Source organism: Felis catus, chromosome F1, assembly GCF_018350175.1.
Source record: "Felis catus isolate Fca126 chromosome F1, F.catus_Fca126_mat1.0, whole genome shotgun sequence".
Taxonomy (NCBI): Eukaryota; Metazoa; Chordata; class Mammalia; order Carnivora; family Felidae; genus Felis; species Felis catus.
The window spans coordinates 9,865,284-9,890,433 of NC_058384.1; the positions used below are offsets into that span (position 1 = coordinate 9,865,284).

The 25,150-nt window shown below is 50.3% G+C and overlaps 1 protein-coding gene across 8 annotated transcripts in view; it reads left to right on the forward strand.

The window, feature by feature from the left end:
- STYXL2 (serine/threonine/tyrosine interacting like 2) overlaps nucleotides 1–10,005 on the forward strand; it is a 40,910-nt gene extending 30,905 nt beyond the window's left edge. For all 8 annotated transcript variants that reach the window (XM_023247431.2, XM_045048705.1, XM_045048707.1 and 5 more), the window contains 2 exons: nucleotides 619–836; nucleotides 6,670–10,005. In XM_023247431.2, coding sequence (XP_023103199.2) covers nucleotides 619–836; nucleotides 6,670–9,488 — 3,037 coding nt within the window. In that variant the 3' untranslated portion in view covers nucleotides 9,489–10,005. The remainder of the gene's footprint in view (nucleotides 1–618; nucleotides 837–6,669) is intronic.
- Nucleotides 10,006–25,150: the final 15,145 nt, after the last annotated feature.

Consider the following 25,150-nt stretch of genomic DNA (forward strand, 5'->3'; position numbering starts at 1 on the left):
GTCAAAAAAGCTGTCAGATTCACTTTCCGAACCTTCGAATGGGCATAAAAATAGTTGCCCTGTCTACCTCTTAAGTTTAGTACTAGGGATACAATGAGATGATGCAGGTGAAAGGACTTTGAAAAAGTGAAGCACACCGGGTTTGATTACTACTTTTGTCTGCCACTTTTGTGTCTTTTTTTTTTTAAGTTTTATTTATTTAAGTCATCTCTACACCCCACATGGGGCTCGAACCCACGACCCGGAGATCAAGAGTTGCCCACCCCTCCGACTGAGCCAGCCAGGCTCCCCTGCCACTTTTGTGTCTTGATGAATGTCCATTCCCAAGGCAGAGGGTTTTTAAACCAGAGATCTGTGGACCAAAGATTTCCTTACACATCAGTCTTGTTCCCTTCATCCTGCCCTCCCCTGCCCGGCTCCCTGTGCCTTCTCTCTCTCTGGCCCCCGCTTATGACTGTACTTGCAGTGAGCCCGGGACACATCTGGCAGCACAGAAGGCACTCACCGAGCCGTGGCCTTCCCGAGCCAGCCGAAGCAGGCTGCGGGTCTCAGTGGCGGTGCACCTTTCCTTTCTAGCTCTGACTCTGGCAAACATCGTCTCTGCCTCTTTCCCCCCAGGAGTGTAGCTGTGAACAAGGCGAGGCTGAAGAGGCTGGGAATTACTCACATCCTCAATGCCGCTCATGGCACCGGCGTCTACACTGGGCCCGAATTCTACACGGGCCTGGAGATTCAGTACCTGGGTGTGGAGGTGGACGACTTTCCCGAGGTGGACATCTCCCAGCATTTCCGGAAGGCTGCCGAGTTCATCGATGAAGCCCTGCTGACCTACAGAGGTGAGGGGGGAGGGGGGAGTCTGCCTGCCTGCTCCAGGCTGCTCGAATTAATTCCGCAGGGGGAGAAGCAACCAGGAGAGCTCATGGAAACCTCTGGGTTATCTGTCGTGTCTGGAGGCGATCCGTCTTAAGATTTTTGTCTCATTCTAAGAAGAGGGGGAAGGAAAGGATGATCATGCACCTTATCGGTAATGACTGAGGGCCTAACAGGTGCCGGGCGCTGTCGTAGGTGCGGTGGGTGGAAGATGCAGACAAGGGTCCCGGCCTTTGAATCTCACACAGTGGTGATGGCAGAGAAGATTACAAAGAAAAATATCCGTGACAAGCGTGAGGCAGAGAGACTAAGTAGGGCCATGTGTTGGAGTGACCGGCCGGCTCCTTGGGGAGGCTGGTTGAGAGGTCCTCTCTGAGAAGGGGCCACTTTACAACGAGTGACAAGAAGGAGCTGGCCACGGAGAAGTCGGAAGAAGAGCATTCCTGGCCAGGGGAAAGTGCCAGCACAAAGCTCCAAACGTGGGGTAAGCGTGGCGCGTTCAGGATCACAGGCTAGAGCGGATCGGCGTGGCGGGGAAGGGTCAGAGTGGCAGAGTGGCAGGGGCCCCGACACGCAGGCAGCTGACCGCCAAGGAGAGGGAGTGGAAAAGCGCCTTGATCTGATCTGCGTTTTAGAAACCTCGCTCTCTGGGCTTGGGAGACCACAGCGGTGGGAGCCGGCAGAGTGGATAGGACCCTTCAGTGCGGACGGGCCACAGCCCATGCCGCGGGGGCGGCTGGGAGTGTCACAAACCTGGGCTCGAGGCCAGGCTTTGCTACGCTCTCTATTCCGTGGGACCTCGGGCGGTTCCGTTCTCCAGCAGAGCCTCAGTGTCCCTTGTGTTTAGCACAGAGACAAAGAGACCTAATCGTCCTAAAATTGCTGTGAGGAGTAAAATTTTAAAACGCACATAAGAGCTGCAACTATGTGTATGCATATCTGTATATTTATAAATACATATCTATACATAGAATGTTTTTATATATGTATAGATTTTTATTAAAGTGAAATTTATGAGGGCACCTGGCCGGCCCAGTCGGTTAAGCTCTGACTTCTGCTCAGGTCACGAGCTCCCGGTTCATGAGTTCAAGCCCCACCATCGGCTCTGGGCTGACGGCTCAGAGCCCGGAGCCTGCTTCGGATTCTGTGTCTCCTTCTCTCTCTGCTCCTCCCCGGCTCACGCTCTGTCTCTCAAAAGTAAATAAACGTTAAAAAAGTGAAATTTATAAATTTTACGTATATATATTACATACGTATGTATATATATGAAACGGTTTTCTCCTTTTTTTTTCAATGCTTTAAAAACAACAACTTCTTTTTAAAAATGTATTCCTTCTGACCAGTGTGATCTGAGCGTGTCTCCAAATGCCAGCAGGGAGAGGATTTCTTGGGCTGCTTGACACGCGCAGCGCCCTGGCGACTCCAGCGGGCGGCGCAGTGGAGATCGCGTAGACGCGGCCTCGGGCGGGCGGGCCTGGAGCAGCCCCTAGGGCCGGTGACTATCAACGGAGCAGACGCGCAGCCCCAGAAGTGGGGCGACAGCGAGAGCCAGACGGCGGGAGAAGCTGCCGGGCGCGTAGAGGGGGGGCCTGGGCGGACCGGAGCTGCGCCACCCGGGTGTCATCGGGGCTTCGAGGAGGGCGGCAGCGCTGTGGGCCGCCCTGTGGCCCGAGCGGTGCGCAGGGTGCCTGGCCCAGGAGCTGGGGACACCGGGGGGAGCCCCGTCACCAGCAGGGGCCCCCGCCGGCACACCTGCCCCCCTGCTCTCCATGCATTCAGCCCACCGCGTCCCTTCCCCCTCCCCACCCGCACCCCTGCGGGACAGGGAAAAGACTTATCCTTACTGGGGTTGCCTCTGGGGTGGTTCCGCCTCCCGTCAGTGCCCTGACGGTTGTCACCATCCCTAGAAGTCGCCCCTGAGCCTTAGTTTCTGTGATTGCCTCCAAGGTGCTTGGGAGACAGCTCTTAAGGAAGAAAGCTAACACTGGGCTGGGTGCTCCATGTAATAATCACAGTGCCCGCAGCCAGAGGATGTTACTTACATTTTACAAATGGGAAATTGAGACCCACGGAAGGTTTAGCGACTTTGCCGCTGTGTAATAATCAAGATTAGTATCTTGGTTGCTGGTAAGTAGGACCCGTCTCAAACTACTTAACCATCGCCAAAGGCATTAATTACAACACAAGCACAAATCCAAAGAGGAGAATGTGGCCCCAGGATCATCTGGAACAAGGACTGGACAATCTCAGGACTCTCGGTTTCCATCTTCTCTTTTTCTCCCTACCTCAGACAGCAAGGCCGCCCGCAGGCCTGGGCACAGACTGGCTAACTTCCGGCCTCAGCCCCATTTCCAAAGTTCCCTGAGAGAGAAAATTTGCCTTGCAGACTCCGGTCCTTTGTCTACCCTGAATTCTATCCATGGTGGCAAAGGTGGGGAGGGTGGTTTCTGGGCAAGTCCTTCTTGGTTTTCTCAGGTATGGAGAGACGGAAAGTTCTGAGGCGAACGAGAATTATGAATCGGAAGAATACAGCACGTCAGCCTGACATGTAAAGGCATACTGAGAATGGAGAGAGAATCACTCAAGCCCAGTGCTCTCTCCACCCTTCAAACTTTTGCAACAGAGAGAGCACGTCGTGATGCAACCTCCCTCCCGCAGCGGCCCTGCTGCTAATCAAAATGGAGGCTGCAAATTAGAAAAAGACCACCTTCCTCCAGCTGTCTTACAGCTGGAAAGTTTTCATCATAACCAAACAAATCTACTTTGACCTCAACGCGAAAGGCGCCCCCTGGAGTTGTGTAGGGCATAGTCTATACAGTGCTAGTGTGACCTTGAACCTAACAGAAAATGGACAATCCTGTCACCCAGGATCTGACCCACTTAGGCTCTCCCTTCTTCCACAGGCTGCCGCTGAGGCTCCACGGAGGCATCCCAGGGTGCCAGGCACACATTCCACAGCATGGAAAAGCATGGCCCACCCAACTTTGTCTCTGCCAGACTGAGTCTAAGAGGCATTTGATGTCCCCATGAGGAAGCCTGGCTGGTCGTGCCTGAAGCGTCCTGATGTCAGCTGGCCTGGTAACTCCTTCAAAGGAAGGAAGGAGGACTTTGGTGCCAGCAGTAGCAAATGGTGGCCTGGGCAGCCAGTTAAAGGGAGGTCGTTGGTGGGGCACCTGGGTGGCTCAGTGGGTTAAGCGTCCGGCTTCGGCTCAGGTCATGATCTCACGGTTCACGGGTTCGAGCCCCGCGTCAGACTCTGTGCTGACAGCTCGGAGCCTGGAGCCTGCTTGGGATTCTGTGTCGCCCTCTCTCTCTACCACAACCCCACTCACTCTCTTTCTCTCTCTCTCTCTCTCAAGAACAAGCAAAACGTTAAAAAATTTTTAAAAAATTCTTGAGAGAAAGAGAGACAGAGCGTGAGTGGAGGAGGAACAGAGCAGGAGAGGGACACAGAATCCAAAGCAGGCTCCGGGCTCCGAGCTGTCAGCACAGAGCCCGACGTGGGGCTCGAACTCACAAGCCGTGAGACCATGACCTGAGCCGAAGTCGGATGCTCAACCGACTGCGCCACCCAGGAGCCCCTTAAAAGTTTTTCTTAAATAAAATAAAAAAAATAAAGGGAGGTCCTTGGCGAGAGACAGCTGAGCCTGGAGCTGGGGTGGAGGAGATGAGAGAGTGAATCTGTAGATGCACCTTTAGCAGCTCTGATTCTGCCCACTTGCTTCCCTCTAGTGACTGCTGGCCTTTGGCAATAATGCCTTTTAGCACCACTGGGCCTCAGGTCCCTTTTCGTCTTGCCTTGGTCTCCCACCTCCTGTGTGACAGATATGGTCTTAACTAATGCAAAGACGTACTAATAAAAGTCATCCCCCCGCCCATCCTATATCGTTAGCTAGTACTCTTCACCGACTGGACAAACATCCCCAAAGGCTGTTGGCAAATAGATTGATGACAGCCTGGAAGGAAGTCTCCAGTGGCTCCAGGCTGCACTTTAAACAGCCATTAGAATAAAGGCACAGAAGGCGTGTTTGTCACGTTTATGAAGGATACAAAGCAGAAAGCGAGGCTAGGGGATAATTGATCTATTGAATGCTAGGGTCAAGACTTGGTAAAAGTTTTGGTTAGCTTATAAGAACCGGTTATATCTACCAAATACACGAATAGGAATTTGTAAAGTTAGCCTTATGCTTTAAGAATGCTACAAAAAAAGTTTTTTTAAAAAAAGCTTTACAGGTTTCAGTTGATATAAAAGATAATCTGAGTTCATTTGGGGACATAGCCATGCACACTGCAAGCTTAAATGGCATCCGTGAAGGCTTGATGCCCAGAATGAGAATGGAGAGAGGCCCACTCTGCTCTGTGTGGGCCAGTCCCAACCTGAAATACATCTGCTACATCCTTTTTTCTTTTTTTAATGTTTATTTTTGAGAGAGAGAGAGAGAGAGAGAGAGAGAGAGAGAGAGAGAGAGAAACAGAGCATGAGTAGAAGAGGGGCAGAGAAAGGGAGACACAGAATCCGAAGCAGGCTCCAGGCTCGGAGCTGTCAACACAGAGCCCGACGCGGGGCTCGAACCCACGAACTGGGAGATCATGACCTGAGCCGAAGTCGGACTCTTAACCGACTGAGCCACCCAGGCGCCCCTATCTGCTCCATCCTGACACAGACTCTTAAGAAAAAAACTGATACAGTTTGGTTTGCAAGGTTGATTAGTATAGTAATGGGACATGAAAAGGTGTCTGAATAATGACTGAAAAACCTAGAATCGCCAGGAAAAGAAACAAATTAATGAAGAATATGATACTGATCTTCTTAAGTAGTTTTTGTATAAAAGCCCCTGTTCATATAGATGTGTTCATTATTGACTTGGATGCCCGGATGCCCATTACAGAAAGGTATACTTTGCCCTAACATGTGAAAGAAGTTTCAAAAGAGTAGATTGATCTACATATGGAATGAAGGGTGTGTGTGTGTGTGTGTGTGTGTGTGTGTGTGTATGTGTGTGTGTATGCAGGATACTGAGCTCCCTGTCACAGAAGGATCCAGTCTCCACTGGATGATGAATGACCCAGCTTCAGGGATTCTGTAAAGGGAATTCTCAAGTGTCTGTTATGTCTGTGGTGCTTTCCCACGCTGAGACTCCGTGTGTCTGTGAGTCTTCACCTTAGCTGCACTTCTTTTCTACTTTCTCCCCACTTCCCCTACCCTTTTTTTAATGTTATTTATTTATTTTGAGAGATAGAGAGCGCATGCGAGAGCATGCACAGGGGGAGGGGCACAGAGAGAGGGAGAGAGAGAATCCCAAGCTGCTTCCTCGCCATCCGCACAGAGCCCAGCACGGGGGCCGATCCCATAAACCGTGAGATCATGACCTGAGCCGAAATCAAGAGTCAGGCGCTTAACTGACGGAGCCACCCAGGCGCCCCCCCCCACCCCAACTCTTTTATTTCTCCTCCCTCCGATGCTCAGCTTGACAAGAAGAAAGTAGTCGTGCACTCTAGTGTTTCAAAAGCGGGGATGCTGGTTAGTTCCCTTTCCCTCCTTCTCTCTGCCCGGGTTCAGACAGTGCAGAAAACGCTTACACGAGTGCAGGCGGCCTCCCTGCCCTCTCAGACGTCTGTGATCTGGGGCAGCGATGCTCGTCCCTCACGGGACTTGAGCGCAGATGAATGCCGGGGGCAAGCAAATATATTAAATCCAGCACATCTAAACAGTTCTTTTTAACAGTGCTTTAAAAAAAAAAAAAAACCCTATAAGGAAGCCACTGTGGTGACATCAGTATCTCTTGTGGTGTCTTTCAGGGAAAGTCCTGGTCAGTAGCGAGATGGGCATCAGCCGGTCAGCAGTGCTGGTGGTGGCCTACCTGATGATCTTCCACAACATGGCCGTCCTGGAGGCCCTGATGACTGTGCGGCAGAAGCGGGCCATCTACCCCAACGACGGCTTCCTGAAGCAGCTCCGGGAGCTCAATGAGAAGCTGATGGAGGAGAGAGAAGAAGACTCCGGCCAGGAAGGGGGGACGGATGAGGCTGAGGAGGGCGAGGACGCGGGGAGCGGCAGCAGGGCCAGGGTGGGCGCCCTCACGGTGGAGGAGGAGGACGACACCTCCAGCCACCTGAGCGGCTCCTCCCTGGGGAAGGCCAGCCAGGCCTCCAAGCCCCTCACCCTCATTGACGACGACGAGGAGGAGAAGCTGTACGAGGAGTGGAGGAAGGCGCGGGGCCTCCCCGCAGCCAAGGCCCCCCCGGGGGGACACGGCAGGCGCTCAGCCTCCGGCCAGGATGGCGGGGAGCCTGAAGACGAGGACGTGGACAGGATGATCCGGGAGTGGCAGAGCCGAAACGAGAGGTACCAGGCGGAGGGGCGTCAGAGGTGGGGTAGAGAGGAGGCAGAGGCGGAGGCGGGCGACGCCGAGGGCTTCGTGACGAGGCGACGCAGGCACACCCTGAGCGAGAGCAGCACTTCGGCGAGTGTCCGCGCTCGCGACGTCCGGGTCCTGGAGCAGCAGCCGGAGACGGGCGGCCAGAAGCGAGGGGGCAGGCGCCGCTCGGACTCCGTGTCCACCGAGAGCACCTGGGACGTGTGGAACCGGAGGCTGCTGGAGATCGAGAGGGAAGCCTCCCGGGAGTATCACTCCAGGAGCCAGCGGGAGGCGGCGGACGCGGGCTCCGAGGCGGGGGGCAGGGTGCGAGAGGACGACGAGGAGAGCGTGTCCTCCGAGGCCAGCTCGTTCTCCGACTTCTGCAGCCGGAACAAGGACAAGCTCACCGCCCTGGAAAGGTGGAAGATCAAGAGAATCCAGTTCGGCTTCCACAAGAAAGAGCTGGGGGCCGGGGCCGGCAGCACCGAGCCAGGGGCGGAGGAGGCAGGGGCCGAGAGGCGTCTCTCCGACGTCAACCTGACGGCCTACCAGGCCTGGAAACTGAAGCACCAGAAGAAGGTGGGCGGCGAGAACAGGGAGGAGGTGGTGGATCTCAGCAAGGGCGAGGACGCTGCCTCGGCCAAGAAGAGGCAGCGGAGGCTGGAGCTGCTGGAGAGGAGCAGGCAGACGCTGGAGGAGAGCCAGTCCCTGGGAAGCTGGGAGGCAGACAGCTCGGCGGCGGGCAGGAGCATCCCCCTGTCCGCCTTCTGGTCTGCGGCCCCTTCGGTCAGGGCCGGGGAGGACGCGGCATCGGTGTTCAGCACCCGGAGCCACGGCTCCCGCCCCTCTCAGGCTGGAAGCAACAGAGGCGGATGCCCGGCCTCTGCCCCCGGCCCCGCACCGCCTGACCTGCCCGTGGGGCCGGGAGACACCATTTCCATCGCCAGCATCCAGAACTGGATTGCCAGCGTGGTCAGCGAAACTCTCGCCCAGAAGCAAAACGAGGTGCTGCTGCTGTCCCGCCCGCCGTCCGTGGCGAGCGCGAAGGCGGCGCCGGAGGCCAGCTGCCTGGGGGACGACCAGGTGTCCCTGCTCAGCGGACACAGCAGCTCCTCCCTGGGCGCCTGCCTCCTGCCCCGGGGCCAGCCGGGACCCGGCCCCGACTCGCAGTCCCTGCTGTCCTCCCGCACGGCGCCGGGCTCGAGGGCCGAAGGTCTTGGGAGCAAAGTCAGGGGGACCGGCAAGCCGGTCTACAGCCTCTTTGCTGACGACGTCGACCTGAAGGAGCTTGGCCGGAAGGAGAGGGAGATACAAATGGGGCTGAGGGAGAAGATGTCCGAGTACAAACTAGAGAAGCTGGCCTCCGACAACAAACGGAGCTCCCTCTTCAAGAAGAAGAAGGTCAAGGAAGATGAGGAGGAGGATGGGGGCGACAGGGACGAGGACACTGACAGTGCCATAGGGAGCTTCCGGTACTCCTCCCGCAGCAATTCCCAAAAACCCGAGACAGACACGTGCTCCTCCCTGGCTGGCCCTGATCGCCGTGGAAGCGCTGGCAGCGTCGGCAAAGACACGGACGGCAGTATCGCTAAGTGGCTCAGTGGCCTCAGGACGGAGGAAAAGTCTCCTCCCCAGAGCGACTGGTCTGGAAGCTCCAGGGGGAAGTACACCAGATCTTCCCTGCTCCGGGAGACGGCGTCCAAGTCCTCCAGCTACAAGTTCTCCAAATCGCAGTCGGAGGAGCAGGACACGTCCTCCTACCATGAGGCCAGCGGCAACTCCGTAAGGAGCACCTCACGGATCTCTTCCTCCTCTACCCGGGAGGGCAGAGAGATGCACAGATTCTCCCGGTCGATGTTCAGCGAGACCTCGAGCTCCCGGGAGGAGAGCCCGGAGCCCTACTTCTTCCGCCGGACCCCTGAGCCCTCGGAAGGGGAAGAGTCCCCGGAACCACGGCGTCGGAACTGGGCCAGGCCCAGGGACTGGGAAGACGTGGAAGAGTCGTCCAACTCAGACTTTTCTGAATTCGGAGCCAAGAGGAAATTCACGCAGAGCTTCATGAGGTCTGAGGAGGAGGGAGAGAAAGAGAGGATGGAAAGCAGAGAAGAAGGGAGGTTTGCTTCGGGGCGGCGGTCCCAGTATCGGAGAAGCACGGACGGAGAGGAAGAGAAAGAAATGGACGACGAAGCCATCATCGCTGCCTGGAGACGTCGGCAGGAAGAAACCAGGACTAAGCTGCAGAGAAGGAGGGAGGATTAAGCGGGGCCAGGCGGACCTGGGAGACTGAGAACGTGGCAAGAAGCCGCGCGGCTCAGCACAGGGATCAGGACACACATTGCCACCACCCGCCAAGGGACAGGGATGCGGAAAGGATCGTCCTGAGGGGCAGAGCCTAAAAGAGAGGTACCAGGCAGCGGGGCCCCAGAGGTGCGGTAGAGGGGAGGAGGAGAGCCGTCGGCGTGCGGTCTGCATGCTAGGCCACCTGACACCGTTTTCTGTTGCCCGGCGTCCTCTTGGCCTTTGACGCTTCCCTCGGGTATTTGACAGTGTCCCTCACCTACTGGCGAGGTGAGCTCGTGATGGAACCAGAGCTTGCCAGAGACTTCGGCTTACGTCCGCGGGAGGACTGAATGCAGGACGTGGTTCTGTGTGTGGTTCTGTAACGAGACCCAGGAAGTGTCTCCTGTGGCAAGTCTCCCCTCTGCTGACAAAGCTGGGTTCTCGTTGTTCCTTTCCGGTGCTTTGGATCTCCATTAAAGTGGTATGTTGTCAAACACTTCCCCTTCCCTCTGGTCACTTTCAGCTCATTTGAACCCACCTTAAAAGACAGAGGCGGGTTATCACGAGCCAGCCTCACCTCCTTCCATAACGCTGGGACTCCAGACATCACATTAAAACAGTAATCAAGTATTTCACCTATGATACAACGTAGTGGGAAGACATGAGGAGGACCCTTGAGAGTAACCGTGAATTAGACCGAGACTGGGTTTTATTGCGGCCAGAGATACAGGTGGAGAGGGGGTCCTTCTGGAACGGCAGGGAAACAAAAGCAAACCACGGGGCGGGGGGGGGGTGGGAAGAAAAGAAGCCCAAGGCAAGGAGATGGAGACAGGGTTTTATGAAATCTCGTTGTCACCCTTGCTTTTCATTCCTTGGAGGATGGTTGGACAATCCAGTGGACAGCCCACTGGATCGTTCCCGCACTCTGGATGAACTAGGTCGGTGAGAATTCTCTACCCTTTATTCCCGGAGGCACGTCTGCCTTCCCGGACACAGGTTGGGTTCCTGAATCCAGCAGACATGTTTTGAGCCTCTTATGACAAGCATTGGTGGGTTGGTTTCTACAGTTCCTTTCAACTTGCCGTACCTTGCAAGATTTGAAGATAGGCACGTGCCATGCAGGGCTCCAGGATGTCTGGACCAACGCAAAAATCCACTTCAGGAGATGCAGTTGGCAATAGGATGATTAATGAGAAGGAAGAGGGGTGGCAAGGAACCCACCAGCGGGATGAATAGTAGGTGATCGCTAATCATGTGACCAGTTTTGTTTTTAACTGAGATTCACGGGATGCGGAGATTATGTAACCTTACTGTGTGGATTATTACTCAAGCATCAAACATCTCAACGGGCACAAAGATAAAAACACTAAGGCAGAAGGGAGCAGACGTGAGCTCAAACTCAGAACTGCACGTAGTTGCCGTCGAAGCAATTGACTTAATTCGCTTGCCTTCCCTCTAATCCTTCAGGCTACAGTTCAGCGGCATCTGATGATGGGCCTTTTCTCTCTGACTGAGAGGAAGAAAGAGGCCTTGGGAAAAAACACTGCTCAGTTTTTGTCCCATTTGGCCCTTTCCTTCTCCCTTTGCTCACTGAATTTCTGTGAGCCTGGGTCCCTGGTTTCCAGAGCCTGATAGAACATTCTCATCATATGAAACGACATCATCTCCATATGCCCCCAGCAAGGCACCCCTGGAAGGCTCAGTTGGCTGGGCAGCCAACTCTTGGTTTTGGCTCAGGTCGTGATCTTATGGTTCGTAGGTTCAAGCCCCGACTCACGCTCTCTCCCTTTCTCTCTCCTTATTCCCCACTCTCTCTGTCTCTCTCTCAAAATAAGTAAACTTATTTTGGCCCATTTTAGGGTATGCACATTTCACTCCTATGGGGAAGTTTCTGGCACAAGCACAATAAATTGGGAGGTCAGTCTTCTGGAGGGAACAATGAGAATGTGCCTGAGACAACAGCTGTGTTTTCCTTTTCTGATCCTCTCACCTTGAATAATCTTGGTTGTTTGTTTGTGGTTTTTTACTTTTTTAAAAAAAGTTTATTTATTTTTGAGAGAGAGAAAGACAGAGTGTGAGCAGGAGAGGGCAGAGAGAGAGAGGGAGACACAGAATCCGAAGCAGGCTCCAGGCTCTGAGCCATCAGCCCAGAGCCCGACGCGGGGCCCGAACCCACGAACCGTGAGATCATGACCTGAGCTGGAGTCGGACGCTTAACCGACTGAGCCACCCAGGCGCCCCTTACCTTGAATAATCTTGTGATTTGACGATAAACACTTAGAAAGCCAAGGTCAAGGATGAAGAGACCAAATGAACTGACAGGCTAGCTGAGCAGCTGCCCCCGGCACCCACCCATCCATAGGAGCGAATTAACTCAGGCCTTCACACACGTCTCTCTCTTTTTTAACATAAATGAAAAATATAAATAAGGTGATCTCAATCACCTCAAGATAGACAAATGTTTTAAAAACATACCTAGTCACTCCCAACTCATACGCCCCTGAATGGATGTTGAACAAACATGGAAAACTCTTGGTTTCGAGAGTCACCCCCAGTCTTTCCCCAGCCTTGAGTGTGAGCCTCGGGGGACACAGACCACCTGGCCTGCTTTTAGCTGCACTCATAGGCTAGAGGGCAACACTGGCCCCTCTGTGGAGGCGCTCAGCTCACTAGAGGATGAAACCAGAGAGGGGTGAGGTCAAGACCTGGAGAAAAGCCTTTGCTCGCTGTGTCTCCAAGGAGAGCTCCTTTAGAATCCTGTAGTAAGAGAGGTGTCTGTCTGAGAATTTAGGATTCTGAATTTAGCTGAGTCCTGGAGTCCAGACTTTATTTGGGGAAATGACACCAATAGAAACTTTATGTGATTGTTGATGAGCTTGAAGGAATAGCTGGGATTTAGAGGGTTAGGATTACAACGGTGACGTCTGCTTTAGACCAAACCCAGAATGATAGGTGGCACTCCAGCCGTCCAGTCTCTGAACGACATTAAAAGGTACGTGTTGCCCGTCAAGGTCCCAGTAGATGGCACGCCCCCATTGGAAACTGATGAGAGTTTAATGCAGGAACTATGCACAGAGGCGTGGGCAGGGGTGAGGGGACAGGAAGGAATAGCAAAGCATCCAGGTACTAGCACTACCTGAGAAATGGATACCACCCTAGGGCTGAAGGGACCATGTGTAGGGGCTGTTTGCAGAGCCCGAAGACCCACAACCACGGGAGAAGTGCCACCCGACATCCTGGCAGAGGCGGAGAGGGAACGAATACCCTGACTTCTCTCTCTTCCTAGCATGTGGTGTCATGCTCGTAACTTTCACTGGCCAAACCTGCCTGGAATCCAGCCAGAAGGGGAGCCCAGTGTTGGAGAAGAGCAAAAAAATGAATCTGAAGGGACAAACAGAGGATAACAAGCACAGAGATGCATAGATTTCAGTGGAAAGGCCGTGTCTTTGGAGCCTCCCCAATGGTGTTGTTTTAAAGGACTGAGAACACTATGCCCTGATCACAGGATCGATCTACTCTTAAGAATTAATTAACGATTGGGACAGCGTTTTCGCCGCACAAACCCAGCCAAAAGCCAGTGATTTTGTCTTACGGGAAAGAAAAGAGAAGACAAATCTGAGCCGACGTCCTTTGTCGAGTCCTGAGTTGGGTAGACTTCACTAGGAGAAAACTCCCACAATAACGGGACAATAGTACGCAGAAGGGGACCCCGCAAGAGTGGACATACTGCGCAGAATCCTGGGGTGGGGGGGTGAGAAAGAGAGAACAGATTTTTTTTTTTTTTTTGCCTCAAAGGCGAGGCCTTAGAGGGGAAATGAACACACGGAGCCTGTAAAGAAACAACGTGTATCAGAAGCCTGCCGGAAGGACACAGAAAGCCCAGATGAGGGTAATTCAAAAAGGGAGGTCCATTTACAAAGCGGTGAGCAGAGCGTAGAGGGGTAGCGGGCACCCCAGGCGTCACATCTCTAGGCTGAAGAGGCAAGAGGCTGAGCCTGAGCTGTCACGGGAGGGCCGGCTGTGCGGAGGGGGCTGTCTTACAAGAGCTGATACCTTTGGTCTTGGGACCCAGCCTGGCAGGGCCCCACAGGGAAGGAGCCAGAGGTGTTCAGCCTCCAGTCTCCCGCCGGTCCCCCCACAAACCAAAAGCCAGAGGCAAGAGAGTCGGTGCGTATAGGGCATCCGATCAGCCTCGTGGGCACAGAGGAGGGTGAGGGGGGGGGTGGGGAAGATTCCAACAGCAGTGCTGCTGGGCCAGTGCACCAGCCGCCCTGTGACACAGTGGTGACGCTGGATTGTGAAGGCTCTGCTGTGGGTGTTAGGAATGTTACAGAAGAGGGATGTGAATTTCTCTGGCCTCTCTGAAACGTTCACCCCCGGGGTGGCGTGGGAGAATTGGTCGCCAATGACAAACGAGTCCAGGCTCAGCAGTGTGCCGGGTCTATCAGGAGAGCATCCCCTAAAGCTTGACCCCTCACAGGTTTGACACCTGTGACACCTGGTCTGACACCTGCCTGTCTGCCTCTCCCCGGGCCCAGTAACCCCACCCACCACGTTTGCCCTCTTCCTTCTTCTCCACTCCCCAAACCAGGCCTCCTTTATCCACCACCTGGCTTTGGCAACTGCCAAAGGTCCTAACCAGGTCCAGACTTCCTCTCTTTTCTGCCTAGCCTAGAACCAAACTAATCTTCCCAGGGTTCCTAATTCCGGTTCTTTGTATCCCTCTGCTTAAAAACGACAGTGCTCCCTACGGCCTGTGTGACGAAACTTAAATTTCTGCCCTTGGCCATCACGGGCCACCTCACCCTCCATTTCCAGGCCTATTAGGATTACTGTGAGGTTATAATTAAATCAGATACTATTTGAACATACCTAGACAGGCGGTGGCATGCTGTAGAATTTAGCAAGTTGTACGCTGTTGTGTGTAATTCTGTAACGATAATGTGACCGCTGTTAGAATTATTATAGACACGACGTGGTAAAGTGGGTTAAGAACACAGCTTTGGAATCTAATGGGAAAACAGCTGATACGTTACTAAGTGTTTACGGTGCTCCGGGCATGCTAAAAGCTTTAGCATGGATTATCTACTCCTTCTCTTCAAAATCGCACCCTTTACTTTTTTACTTCGCTTTGTTGAAGTACACGATGGACTAAACACAACGAGAGGCACTGGCGATTCAGGAGCTATGAAGACACGGGTGAACTTGCCCTCAAGGGGCTAATCATCTTCTTAAGGGAGCCAGGCAGTGAACAAGGAATTTTGAAGAGTTAGATTATTACTTGTTTATTTATTATCTGCCCGCCTATTTATCTGTCTCCCTGCTAAAATGCACGCCCCGGGGCACCTGGCTGGCTCAGCTGGAGGAGGACGGGACTCTTGCTCTCAGGGTCATGAGTTCAAGCCCCACATTGGGCGTAGAGCTCACAAAAAAATGAAACAAAACCAAATAAAGTCAAATGGGATAATGCAAGCCCCGTGGGGGAACCTGTAGTTCGCCATTGTGTCCCCAGCACCCAGAAGTCAAGCCTAGGCTGAAAGGTGCTCTTAACAAACACGTGTTTTGGCTAAAGACAATAGTGCTCTGAGAGAAGTAAGCCGGGTAACAGGGGAAACAACGGTGGGTGGGGAGTGGGGTGGCCATAGAGTGATCAGGGGGACAGTTTTTCTAGTGATGAGAAGGAGCCAGTCAGGTAAGGACCCCAAGGAAAGACAGCCTCCACAGAGAACCTGATGGGGACACTGGGGTCCAGAGGGGTGAAACCATAAGTGACCCGAGGTCATATGGCAACTCCATGTCAAAGTCAAAATGCCAATGGAGACCATCTGATTTCAGAGCCTACACACTTTACAGAGCAGGGGGCTTCCGTCAAGTGCTTAGGACAATGCCTGGTGCATCATAAATGCTCAATGAGCATCTTTTACACCCACTACTGGATCGCCAGTTTTTAAATCAGTCTTTTTTTTTTTTCAACATTTATTTATTTTGGGGACAGAGACACGGCATGAACGGGGGAGGGGCAGAGAGAGAGGGAGACACAGATACGGAAACAGGCTCCAGGCTCTGAGCCGTCAGCCCAGAGCCCGACGCGGGGCTCGAACTCCCGGACCACAAGATCGTGACCTGGCTGAAGTCGGACGCTTAACCGACTGCGCCACCCAGGCGCCCCTAAATCAGTCTTATTTTAAAAGCATGGCATTATTGATCGGCCTAGTTAATTAATGATTCAGCGTGGGTCATTTTTAGTACCCAAAGAAGTCAGGTTGTTTCTGTCGAGTTTCAGAGCGATCTTTTTCCTTTTTCCTCCCTGTGACGAGTGAGCAAGACCGTGAGGGTGTGATGGGACAGTGATGGGGTATGTGCCGGGACACTCAAGATCCGAGGGAGTTCTGGACGTCTACGGGAGGCACAGCAGTTCAGGCACCCGCTTGGGAGAGCAGCCCCCATTTCGCTGACACTGACGGCTGGACCAGAGCTGCTGAAAGCATTTCTCTCCGAGTCATGGTGACACCGCAGGTGCTTCAGGAGAGGCCAGTCTTGACTAAAGTCCACGCTCTCCAAGGGGGAGCTGAGGCTGACGCGGAGGGAAGGGACGGGAAAGGAAAGCCACTCCAAAAGCTGGCACAGTTATGACTGGTCCCGGCCCTGCTCTGCGCCAGCGATAGCCGGCCTGCTCTGACCTCGTTCACGTGAAGCCGCTCAGAGCGGTTTGGGGAGAAGCACGTATCCCTCAAAGGAACAGAGAGCAAGAAAGGCCCCCGCAGCCGGCAAAAGGACAGACAGCAGGCAAGAGCCCCTGCCCTTTGCAGGACCCTGAGAAGACGTGGCTGAAATGGATTGTCACCTTATTAAAGTCGCTGGAACGAGACGACAGGGCAAACGCACCCTCAGACAGGAAGACGATTCAGTAGCTTCCCGCTCCTGGCCCTGCTGGCCCCAAAGAGCGGCCTAGCAAGAGAGGCAGGCAGCTGACCACCTCTCGGCCAAGTCCCACTTAGCCCCACTGACCAATCCAGCTCTGTAAAACCACTGGGTGGTTTTCGTTAAAAAAAAAATTTTTTTTAACCTTTATTTCTTTTTGAAAGAGAGACAGAGACAGCGCATGAGTGGGGGGGGGGGGCGGGCAGAGAGCGAGGGAGACGCAGAATCGGAAGCAGGATCCAGGCTGGGAGCTGTCAGCACAGAGCTCGACGCGGGGTTCGAACTCATGAGCCACGAGATCGTGGCCGGAGCCGAAGTCGGACGTTCAACCGACTGAGCCACCCAGGGGCCCCTGTAAAACCACTGTTTCCATCCCCATCTCACAGGTGAGAAAAGTCAGACTCAAAGGGCTTAAGCGATGTGCCCAGGATCGCAATGTAAGCAGGGGAACGAACATTTGAACCTCGGTACGTCTAATTTTAAAGCCACTATTTCTAGCATGCCATTTTGCCTTTAAGAAAGATCTATGCCCAGGGAGGATTGAAACCAGAATTGCCGAGAAGTCTGAAATCCCACTGCAGGGCAGCATCCAGAAGACGCAGTCCCTGAACAAAGCCGGTGCTCTAGTTGGCCTCCCTCCGTCGTCTGTGTTAGCCGTCTCACTAATAAACAGCCCAGCGCAAAAGAGTGTCGGGAAGATGACAAGCCCAGAGCCCCCAGGGACTGCTCTTAAATAGGAGCTTTACCTACAGGACGGCTGTTCAAAGAGGTTCAGTGTTCAGCACGCTCTCTCCTCCCTCCTCCTGGGAGAGAAGCTTTCATTCCAGGGAGTCACAATATTTGTGCGTATTTCAGACAGTTTTCTCTTTTTAAAGCTGTTCGGCACAGGTAGTTATGTAGCTCTTGATTTATTACAAAGGCTGCTGGGGGAGATGGCAGAGAGCTGGAGGGTGTGTGTGTGTGTGTGTGTGTGTGCGTGCGTGCGCGTGTGCGTGTGTGTGTGAGAGAGGCAGAGACAGAGATGGAAACAGAGACAGAGAAAGAGCAAATCACTCATCTTCACAGTCCTTCAAACAGAAGGAAAATGCGCCCTGCCCGATAGTAGTGGGGTCAGGGGGCATGAGGACTTCACATACAGCCAACATTGAGACAAATGGGTCTAATCCTAGACCCGTTCCGTTGACCTGGTTTATAATATATTAATCAACAACAGTTGGGACCCGCCAGAAAAGCTCTCCTTCGCTGGTTTCATCCCTTCTTTCCTTCTTTCATTCAGGCAGCATTTAGGGAGTACTTTCTAGGGAACAAGAATTGTTCTGGGCGCTGCAAATGCAAAGAAGAATGAAACACAGCGTCTTCCTCTGAAGAGTGCGGATGCTCTGGTGGGTTCTCTGACAAAGAATGGCACTTGGGAGCCCAGAGGCAATTTCGGCTTGAAATCCCAGCATTAGACTCGTCCCTTTGAATTAAGGCCCAGCTGTACTTACGGTGTCTGTGAATTAGGGGTGACTCAGCGGCATGGATAAGCTGGGGTCCCTGTGACAGGAGACAGACCCTGAGAAAGTACGGTTTGATGAGGAATATCGAAAGCTCTGGGAGCCTGTAAGTTGTGACAGAGGAATAACAAGGGGAACATGGGGCCATTTGCAAATCAAGAAAGATCCCTTCTCTCCTTTCTCCTCTATCATTTTAAGTCTCTTAAGATGTACATCTCAGTGCATGCAGTGGGTCGCAAGACCGCACGGCTTGCTTCCAACATCCTGGCCCTCCACTCCAAATTTTCTTTTCTTCTTAATTTTTTAAACATTTATTTATTTTTATGTATTTACTTTTATTTTTAAATACAATTTATCGTCAAATTGGCTTACATACAACACCCAGCGCTCATCCCAACAAGTGCCCTCCTCAATGCCCATCACCCATTTTTCCCCACACCCCCCCTCACATCCACCCTCAGTTTGTTCTCTGTATTTTATTTTATTTTATTTTTTAAATTTTTTTTCAACGTTTATCCATTTTTGGGACAGAGAGAGACAGAGCATGAACAGGGGAGGGGCAGAGAGAGGGAGACACAGAATCAGGAACAGGCTCCAGGCTCGGCAGAGCCATCAGCCCAGAGCCCGACGCGGGGCTCGAACTCACGGACCGCGAGATCGTGACCTGGCTGAAGTCGGACGCTCAACCGACTGCGCCACCCAGGCGCCCCTGTTCTCTATATTTTAGAGTCTCTTGTGGTTTGCCTTCCTCCCTCTTTGTTTGTAACTATTTTTTTCCCCTTCCCTTCCCCTGTGGACTTCTGTTAAGTTTCTCAAGATCCACATATGAGTGAAAACATATGATATCTGTCCTTCTCTGACTGGCTTATTTCACTTAGGATAATACCTTCCAGTTCCGTCCACGTTGCTGCAAATGGCAGGATTTCATTCTTTCTCATTGCCAAGTAGTATTCCATTGTATATATAAACCACATCTTCTTTATCCATTTGTCAGTTGATGGACGTTTAGGGTCTTTCTATAATTTGGCTATTGCTGAAAGCGCTGCTATAAACATTGGGGTACTTGAGGCAGAGAGAGACAGAGCACGAGCTGGGAAGGGGCAGAGGGAGAGAGGGAGACACAGGATCTGAAACAGGCTCCAGGCTCCGAGCTGTCAGCACAGAGCCCGACGCGGGGCTCAAACTCACAGACCACGAGATCATGACCTGAGCCGAAGTTGGAAGCTCAACGACTGAGCCACCCAGATGCCCCTAAATTTTCTTTTCTTTTTAAAGTCTGTGTGTCAGCATTTCAGCCAAGCCAATCAAAGCTTTTTATTTCATTATGACAGGTGTGGAGTTTTAGGCGATAATGTTTACTTGATACAAAAATATCATGTCTGCTATGATTGTATACCGGATGGTTTTTAAAAATTGCATTTACGATCATAAAATATTTTCACCACCACCACACTAGTGAACGAGATGAACTAGGCCCTCTAAACTCTGGCCTTGCAAGCCTGACCCTCAATGAAGTCTCAGTGGTAGGACTGAGTTCTGTCCAGATGAGTGCTACATGCCTGTGCATGGACAGCCACCAGCCCTCCATGGCACCTTCAATGTCTCCACTGGCCTGGCCAAGCCGAGAGTACTTACTACAGAAGGCAAGTGAGCAGAACAATTTAATTGCATGGACAACCTTCAAAATTTCCTTCCTTCCCTTTAGCCGATAAAATGTCATTTCATTAACTTGTGCATCTCTCTATGTAAGATGCCTATCATGCTGTGTTTATTTCATTATGATAAAGCTAAGAAATGATCAAGAAAATTATAGAATACAATGGCGTCAGACATTATTCTTCCATCTTTTTTGTTGTTAAATCAAATTATGTTTCTTCAAGTCTGAAGCTTTAAGTCAACTTTCAGCTGCACGGTTGTAGCCCCCGCTACCCCCCCGCCTCTGATTTCTCCACAAAATCTCTCAACTTGGCTTTCAGAGCCTGTATTCCACCCAAGTTTCCAGGACTCACCAAGACCTTACGGTAAGCCACGGTTGGCGCATCCCAGCTTTTGTGACTCTACGTCATCTAGGTGACCTAACGACAACCAAAAGAAGGCATTTAATCACCATTTTGCGCTGGAAAAATAGGTTCAGGAGTTAAAGAAATTACGCAAGGGCAATCGACTGGGAAAGACCTTGTAACTTTGAGCCTGGATCCCACGATTTCTTCACGGGGCCACTTTAATTGATTTTCGTTCTAGATCCAAAGCAATATGTGATGGCATTGTGATTATTTTACTTAAAAATAATTAGTTAATAATTCAAATGTGACTACTACATAGTAGATTTTTTTTTTTTAGTGTTGTGGATCAGCAAGATGATTTTTCACATTTTTTTTTTACTTCCATGCCCATCCTCTAGCCATTAGGAACTTCTTAGAAATTTATCAATTTCCTTAAGGTGATTTTTAAAACTTTCTCTTTAAATGAAATCTTGGGGGGCGCCTGGGTGGCGCAGTCGGTTAAGCGTCCGACTTCAGCCAGGTCACGATCTCGCAGTCGGTGAGTTCGAGCCCCGCGTCGGGCTCTGGGCTGACGGCTCGGAGCCTGGAGCCTGTTTCCGATTCTGTGTCTCCCTCTCTCTCTGCCCCTCCCCCGTTCATGCTCTGTCTCTCTCTGTCCCAAAAATAAATAAACGTTGAAAAAAAATAAAAAAAAATAAAAAAAGAAAACAGATTCAGAGAAGTTTGATTACTTGCACAAGGTCACACACCTAGACTGGCAGGACTGACCTTAAAACACATTTCTGCTTGACTCTGGAGCCGACACCCTCTCTCACACCCTACTTGGCCTCCCAACTGCAAAATGCTCTTACAGGTATGGCTTGGGATTTTGAAAGTCTTGGGAGTTTGAATCTTCTCATGCTCCTAATTCATTTTACCATTCCCCGACCCCTCAATCAAGGACGAATATCACAAATCAACCCTGAGCACATAGTTGTTAATTGGTCTCTAATACTGATATTTCCCCAACTGGACGTCCTGATCATGTCTGGGATCATCTCCGATGTTTGTTTCTTTTTCCTTTGGGAAGAGATATGTGATCTGAGAGCATCTGCTATTTTCTGGAACAACTTTCTCATTTGGCTTTCAGCTTTGCTGTAGGTATCAGACGTGCTTTGTCAGATTTGTTGGTGCACGCCACAAACATCATTAATACCTGTTGCTTGAGAATGTTTGTGTAAAGTGAGACCGACCTCTGTTGCTAATGCCACTATCAGCTTACTTAATTACATTGCTACTGCTCGATGTTCTAGGTATTTCGAAGGAGAGAAGGCAAATTCGCCCCAGAGCCAGTAAAAGAGATCTGTGCCTGTTGCGGACAGTGATTCCATCACGGAATTACAGAAGCTTCAGCCAAAGGCTTGGTGAGATTAGTAACTTCTGCAGACTTCTGCTGTCATTGGGAGTACAGCTGCTGTTTAAAGGCGGGGGTTGGGGCACCTGGGTGGCGCAGTCGGTTAAGCGTGGGACTTCAGCCAGGTCACGATCTCGCGGTCCGTGAGTTTGAGCCCCGCGTCAGGCTCTGGGCTGATGGCTCAGAGCCCGGAGCCTGTTTCCAATTCTGTGTCTCCCTCTCTCTCTGCCCCTCCCCCGTTCATGCTCTGTCTCTCTCTGTCCCCAAAAAAATAAATAAACGTTGAAAAAAAAAATTTAAAGGCGGGGGTTGTGGCTCTGGTCTGACAGAAACATTGAGGATAAGAAACGCGTCCATGCCAAAGCAGTTTCCCATCAGAATACAGTTTCCAGACAAGACAAACCCAATGCCCATTGACGAATTAGAGAATCAATTTGAGAATATTTAAAAAGTGGATAACGAAATGTGAGCTTGGATGGTGTGAATCATTACACTTTTCCCAATAACATTCTGGAGGGTTTTTTTCCTCCATTACCAAAAATAATAATCATAATAAAATAAAAAGGAAAATTTCACTGAAGCAAATTTGGAACACACATGCACACAAACACAAAAAGGAAAGAAAAGCTACCTGTAATCATAGTTCACTATTGATATTTTTTATGTGTACATATAAATACATTTTATATATTTGAGGTCATATTATATACATTTTTAAACTTAATCTCCACTTGATATTTTCCCACTGAAGATATTTCCCTACCACGCAATTTTTTTTTAACGTTTATTTATTTTTGAGACAGAGAGAGACAGAGCATGAACGGGGGAGGGGCAGGGAGAGAGGGAGACACAGAATCCGAAGCAGGCTCCAGGCTCTGAGCTGTCAGCCCAGAGCCCAACGCGGGGCTCGAACTCACGGACTGTGAGATCGTGACCTGAGCTGAAGTCGACGCTTAACCGACTGAGCCACCCAGGCGGCCCCCCACCACGCAATTTTTAACAACTTCATAGTATTCTATCTTGGGGCTGCCTTATTCATTTTACAATTATGTTTTCTAGTTTTCCCTATTGCAATCAACGAGATGAATCACCTTATACACACATGGCTGGGTGTCTGTCCAGCTATTTCTTCAAAATAAACTCCTGTAAGTTCTTACCTCAGTGCCTACATACTTAGAATCCGAAAACAAACCCTCTTTGTAACATACGGTCAACTCCCTTCTATGAAGTTTGTATAAATTCAGTATCAGCAGAAGTACGAGTTCTCCACACTGCCACCTGGGCTGGATATTAGCAAACACACTTACCTTTGCGAAAATAGTGTGATGCTCACGATGGCTGAGGTTATCGAATGCTTGCTATGTGCTAAGCACCGTGCCAGTGTTTTCCCAGAGCTGGTGGGAGTCTGTCATTTTTTAGGTCCTCCATCAGGCCACGTGAAACTAACCTTCTAGTCCCAGCCCACTGTTTAGCTCTCAAAGAGACTGGGAACCAAAACCGCACTATCCCCAGTCCCCTCTTTCATCTGATGATGCTCAAGTGTCAGCCACCCTGGCCCCACCTTCTCTACACCATCATTCCCAGGATGCCCTGTACCTCCTGGCCCATGCCCGCGCACCCACTACTCCCCACCTCCAAGCCCTCCTGCAAAGGCTGCCTTACACCTGGTACTCCCTGAGGACCCGCGTCCTTCTCCGATTGCCCTCATCCTCTCCTAGCCTTAAAAGAAATCTGGCGTTTCATTCAGGACCCAGCTTCAGCTGCAGCCTTCCCAGGCAATGACTATTTACACCTTTACTCATCACACGCCTCAGGGCCGCCTGTCCTATTTGCTAGAAGAAACAGGTGAAGGTGGTTGCCCACAGAAGGCAGAAATCAGCAGGGAAGAGAGCTGACGCGGGTGTCTCCTGTTTTTTGTTATTAACTTTGTAGTTGTATTTAACTTTAGAAACGATGTACATGTAAAGCAACACATATGTATTACTTTGATAAAAATTACAAATAAATTTTAAAGAAGAAAAGTATAGAAAGTATCAGCAGCTTGCCCCAAATCACATAATAAAATGCCATCTCATTGTTTCATACTTTTAAAAATATTACTGCTGAATCTGGCTTTTTCCCATATGTTTACTGACTGTTGGTATTTCATAATTTATAAGTTGCACCCTTTGCAGTTGCTATGCCCTTTTCACTTTGGGGTATTTATCTTTTGACTAATTTACATAGAGTCTGTAGCTATAATGCACTTGGACTTTGTCACATATCTTGCAAATAAATTATTTCCTCAGTTTATTTTCTTGTAGTTTTCTTAATGCTAATTTTTCAGATATACAGAAATTTTGTTTTGAGATAAGTCAAAAAAATTTCGTCTTTTTCCTTATGGTTTTTCCTATTCAGTAATTCACACAAATAGAAGGCTTATGTATATAATTAGTTATTTATATATACAGTTGTTCAAATTCTTCCCTTGCAATCCTTTATATATATTTTTTAAATGTTTTATTTATTTTTGAGACAGAGAGAGACAGAGCACAAGCAGGGAAGGGGCAGAGAGAGAGAGGGAGACACAGAATCCGAAGCAGGCTCCAGGCTCCGAGCCATCAGCACAGAGCCCGACGTGGGGCTTGAACCCACAAACTGTGAGATCATGACCTGAGCCGAAGTTGGACGCTTAACCAACTGAGCCACCCAGGCGCCCCAATCCTTTATATTTTTGTAAGGTTAGAAATGCTATCTCCTTCTTCATTCTTGCTTATAGTGAGTTCTGTCTTCTCTTTCTTTCTTCTTGCTTAGTCCAGCTTAAGATTTGTTACTCCAGTCAACCTTTTCAAATAACCAAACTTTTATTGATTCTTTATTATTTTTCTATTCTATTTCAATTATTTCTGCTCTAATAATACTTTTTCTACTCGCTCTGGGTTTACTTTGCTCTTCTTTTTTTCTAGTTTCTTATGGTGGAAGATACGATTATTGCCTTGAAGTCATTCTTTTAAAAATATAGGTGTTAACAGTTATAAGTTTTCCTCTAAGCACTGCTTTAGCTGCATCCCATACATTTTGGTATGTTCCGCTTTCATTTTCATTCATCTCAAAGAATTTTCTAATTTCCCTTGTGATTTCGTCTTTGACCCATGGATTATTTACTTAGGAGTATGTTGTTTAATTTCTTCCTATGTTCATCTGTTACTGATGTCTAATTTTTTTTGAATGTTTATTTATGTATTTTGAGAGAGAGAGAGAGCCAGCACATGAGTGCATGAGCGAGGAGGGGGCAGATGGAGAGGGAGAGGGAGAATCTTAAGCAGGCTCCACACCCAGGGTGGAGACTGACTCCAGGCTCAGTCTCATGATCCTGAGGTCATGACCTGAGCTGAAATCAAGAGTTGAACGGTCAACTGACTGAGCCACCCAGGCACCCCATTGATGTCTAATTTAATTCCATTTAGTCAGAGAGCATACCTTATGTGATTTCGACCTTTTTAAATTTACTGACTCTTGTTTTATGATGTACCATATGATCTAACTAGGTGAAGTGCTGAGAAGAATGTGTATCCTGCTTTTGTTGGATATAGCGTTGTGTAGGTGGCTGTTAGTTCTGTGGGCTTATAGTGTTGTTCAAGTTTTCTAGTTCTTTGCTGATCTTCCGTCTAGTTATTCTACACAGCATTTAAAGTGGTTCTTCCATGGCCTGTGGTTTATTATTTTTTACATCTTTTTGAGGAAATTGTAACTGCTTCTACTTTTCTAGAAATTGTTAATGCAAATTGTCAAATGTACTATATGAAGCATGCTTATAAATCTTAAACATTCCTGCTGTATTTATGACTA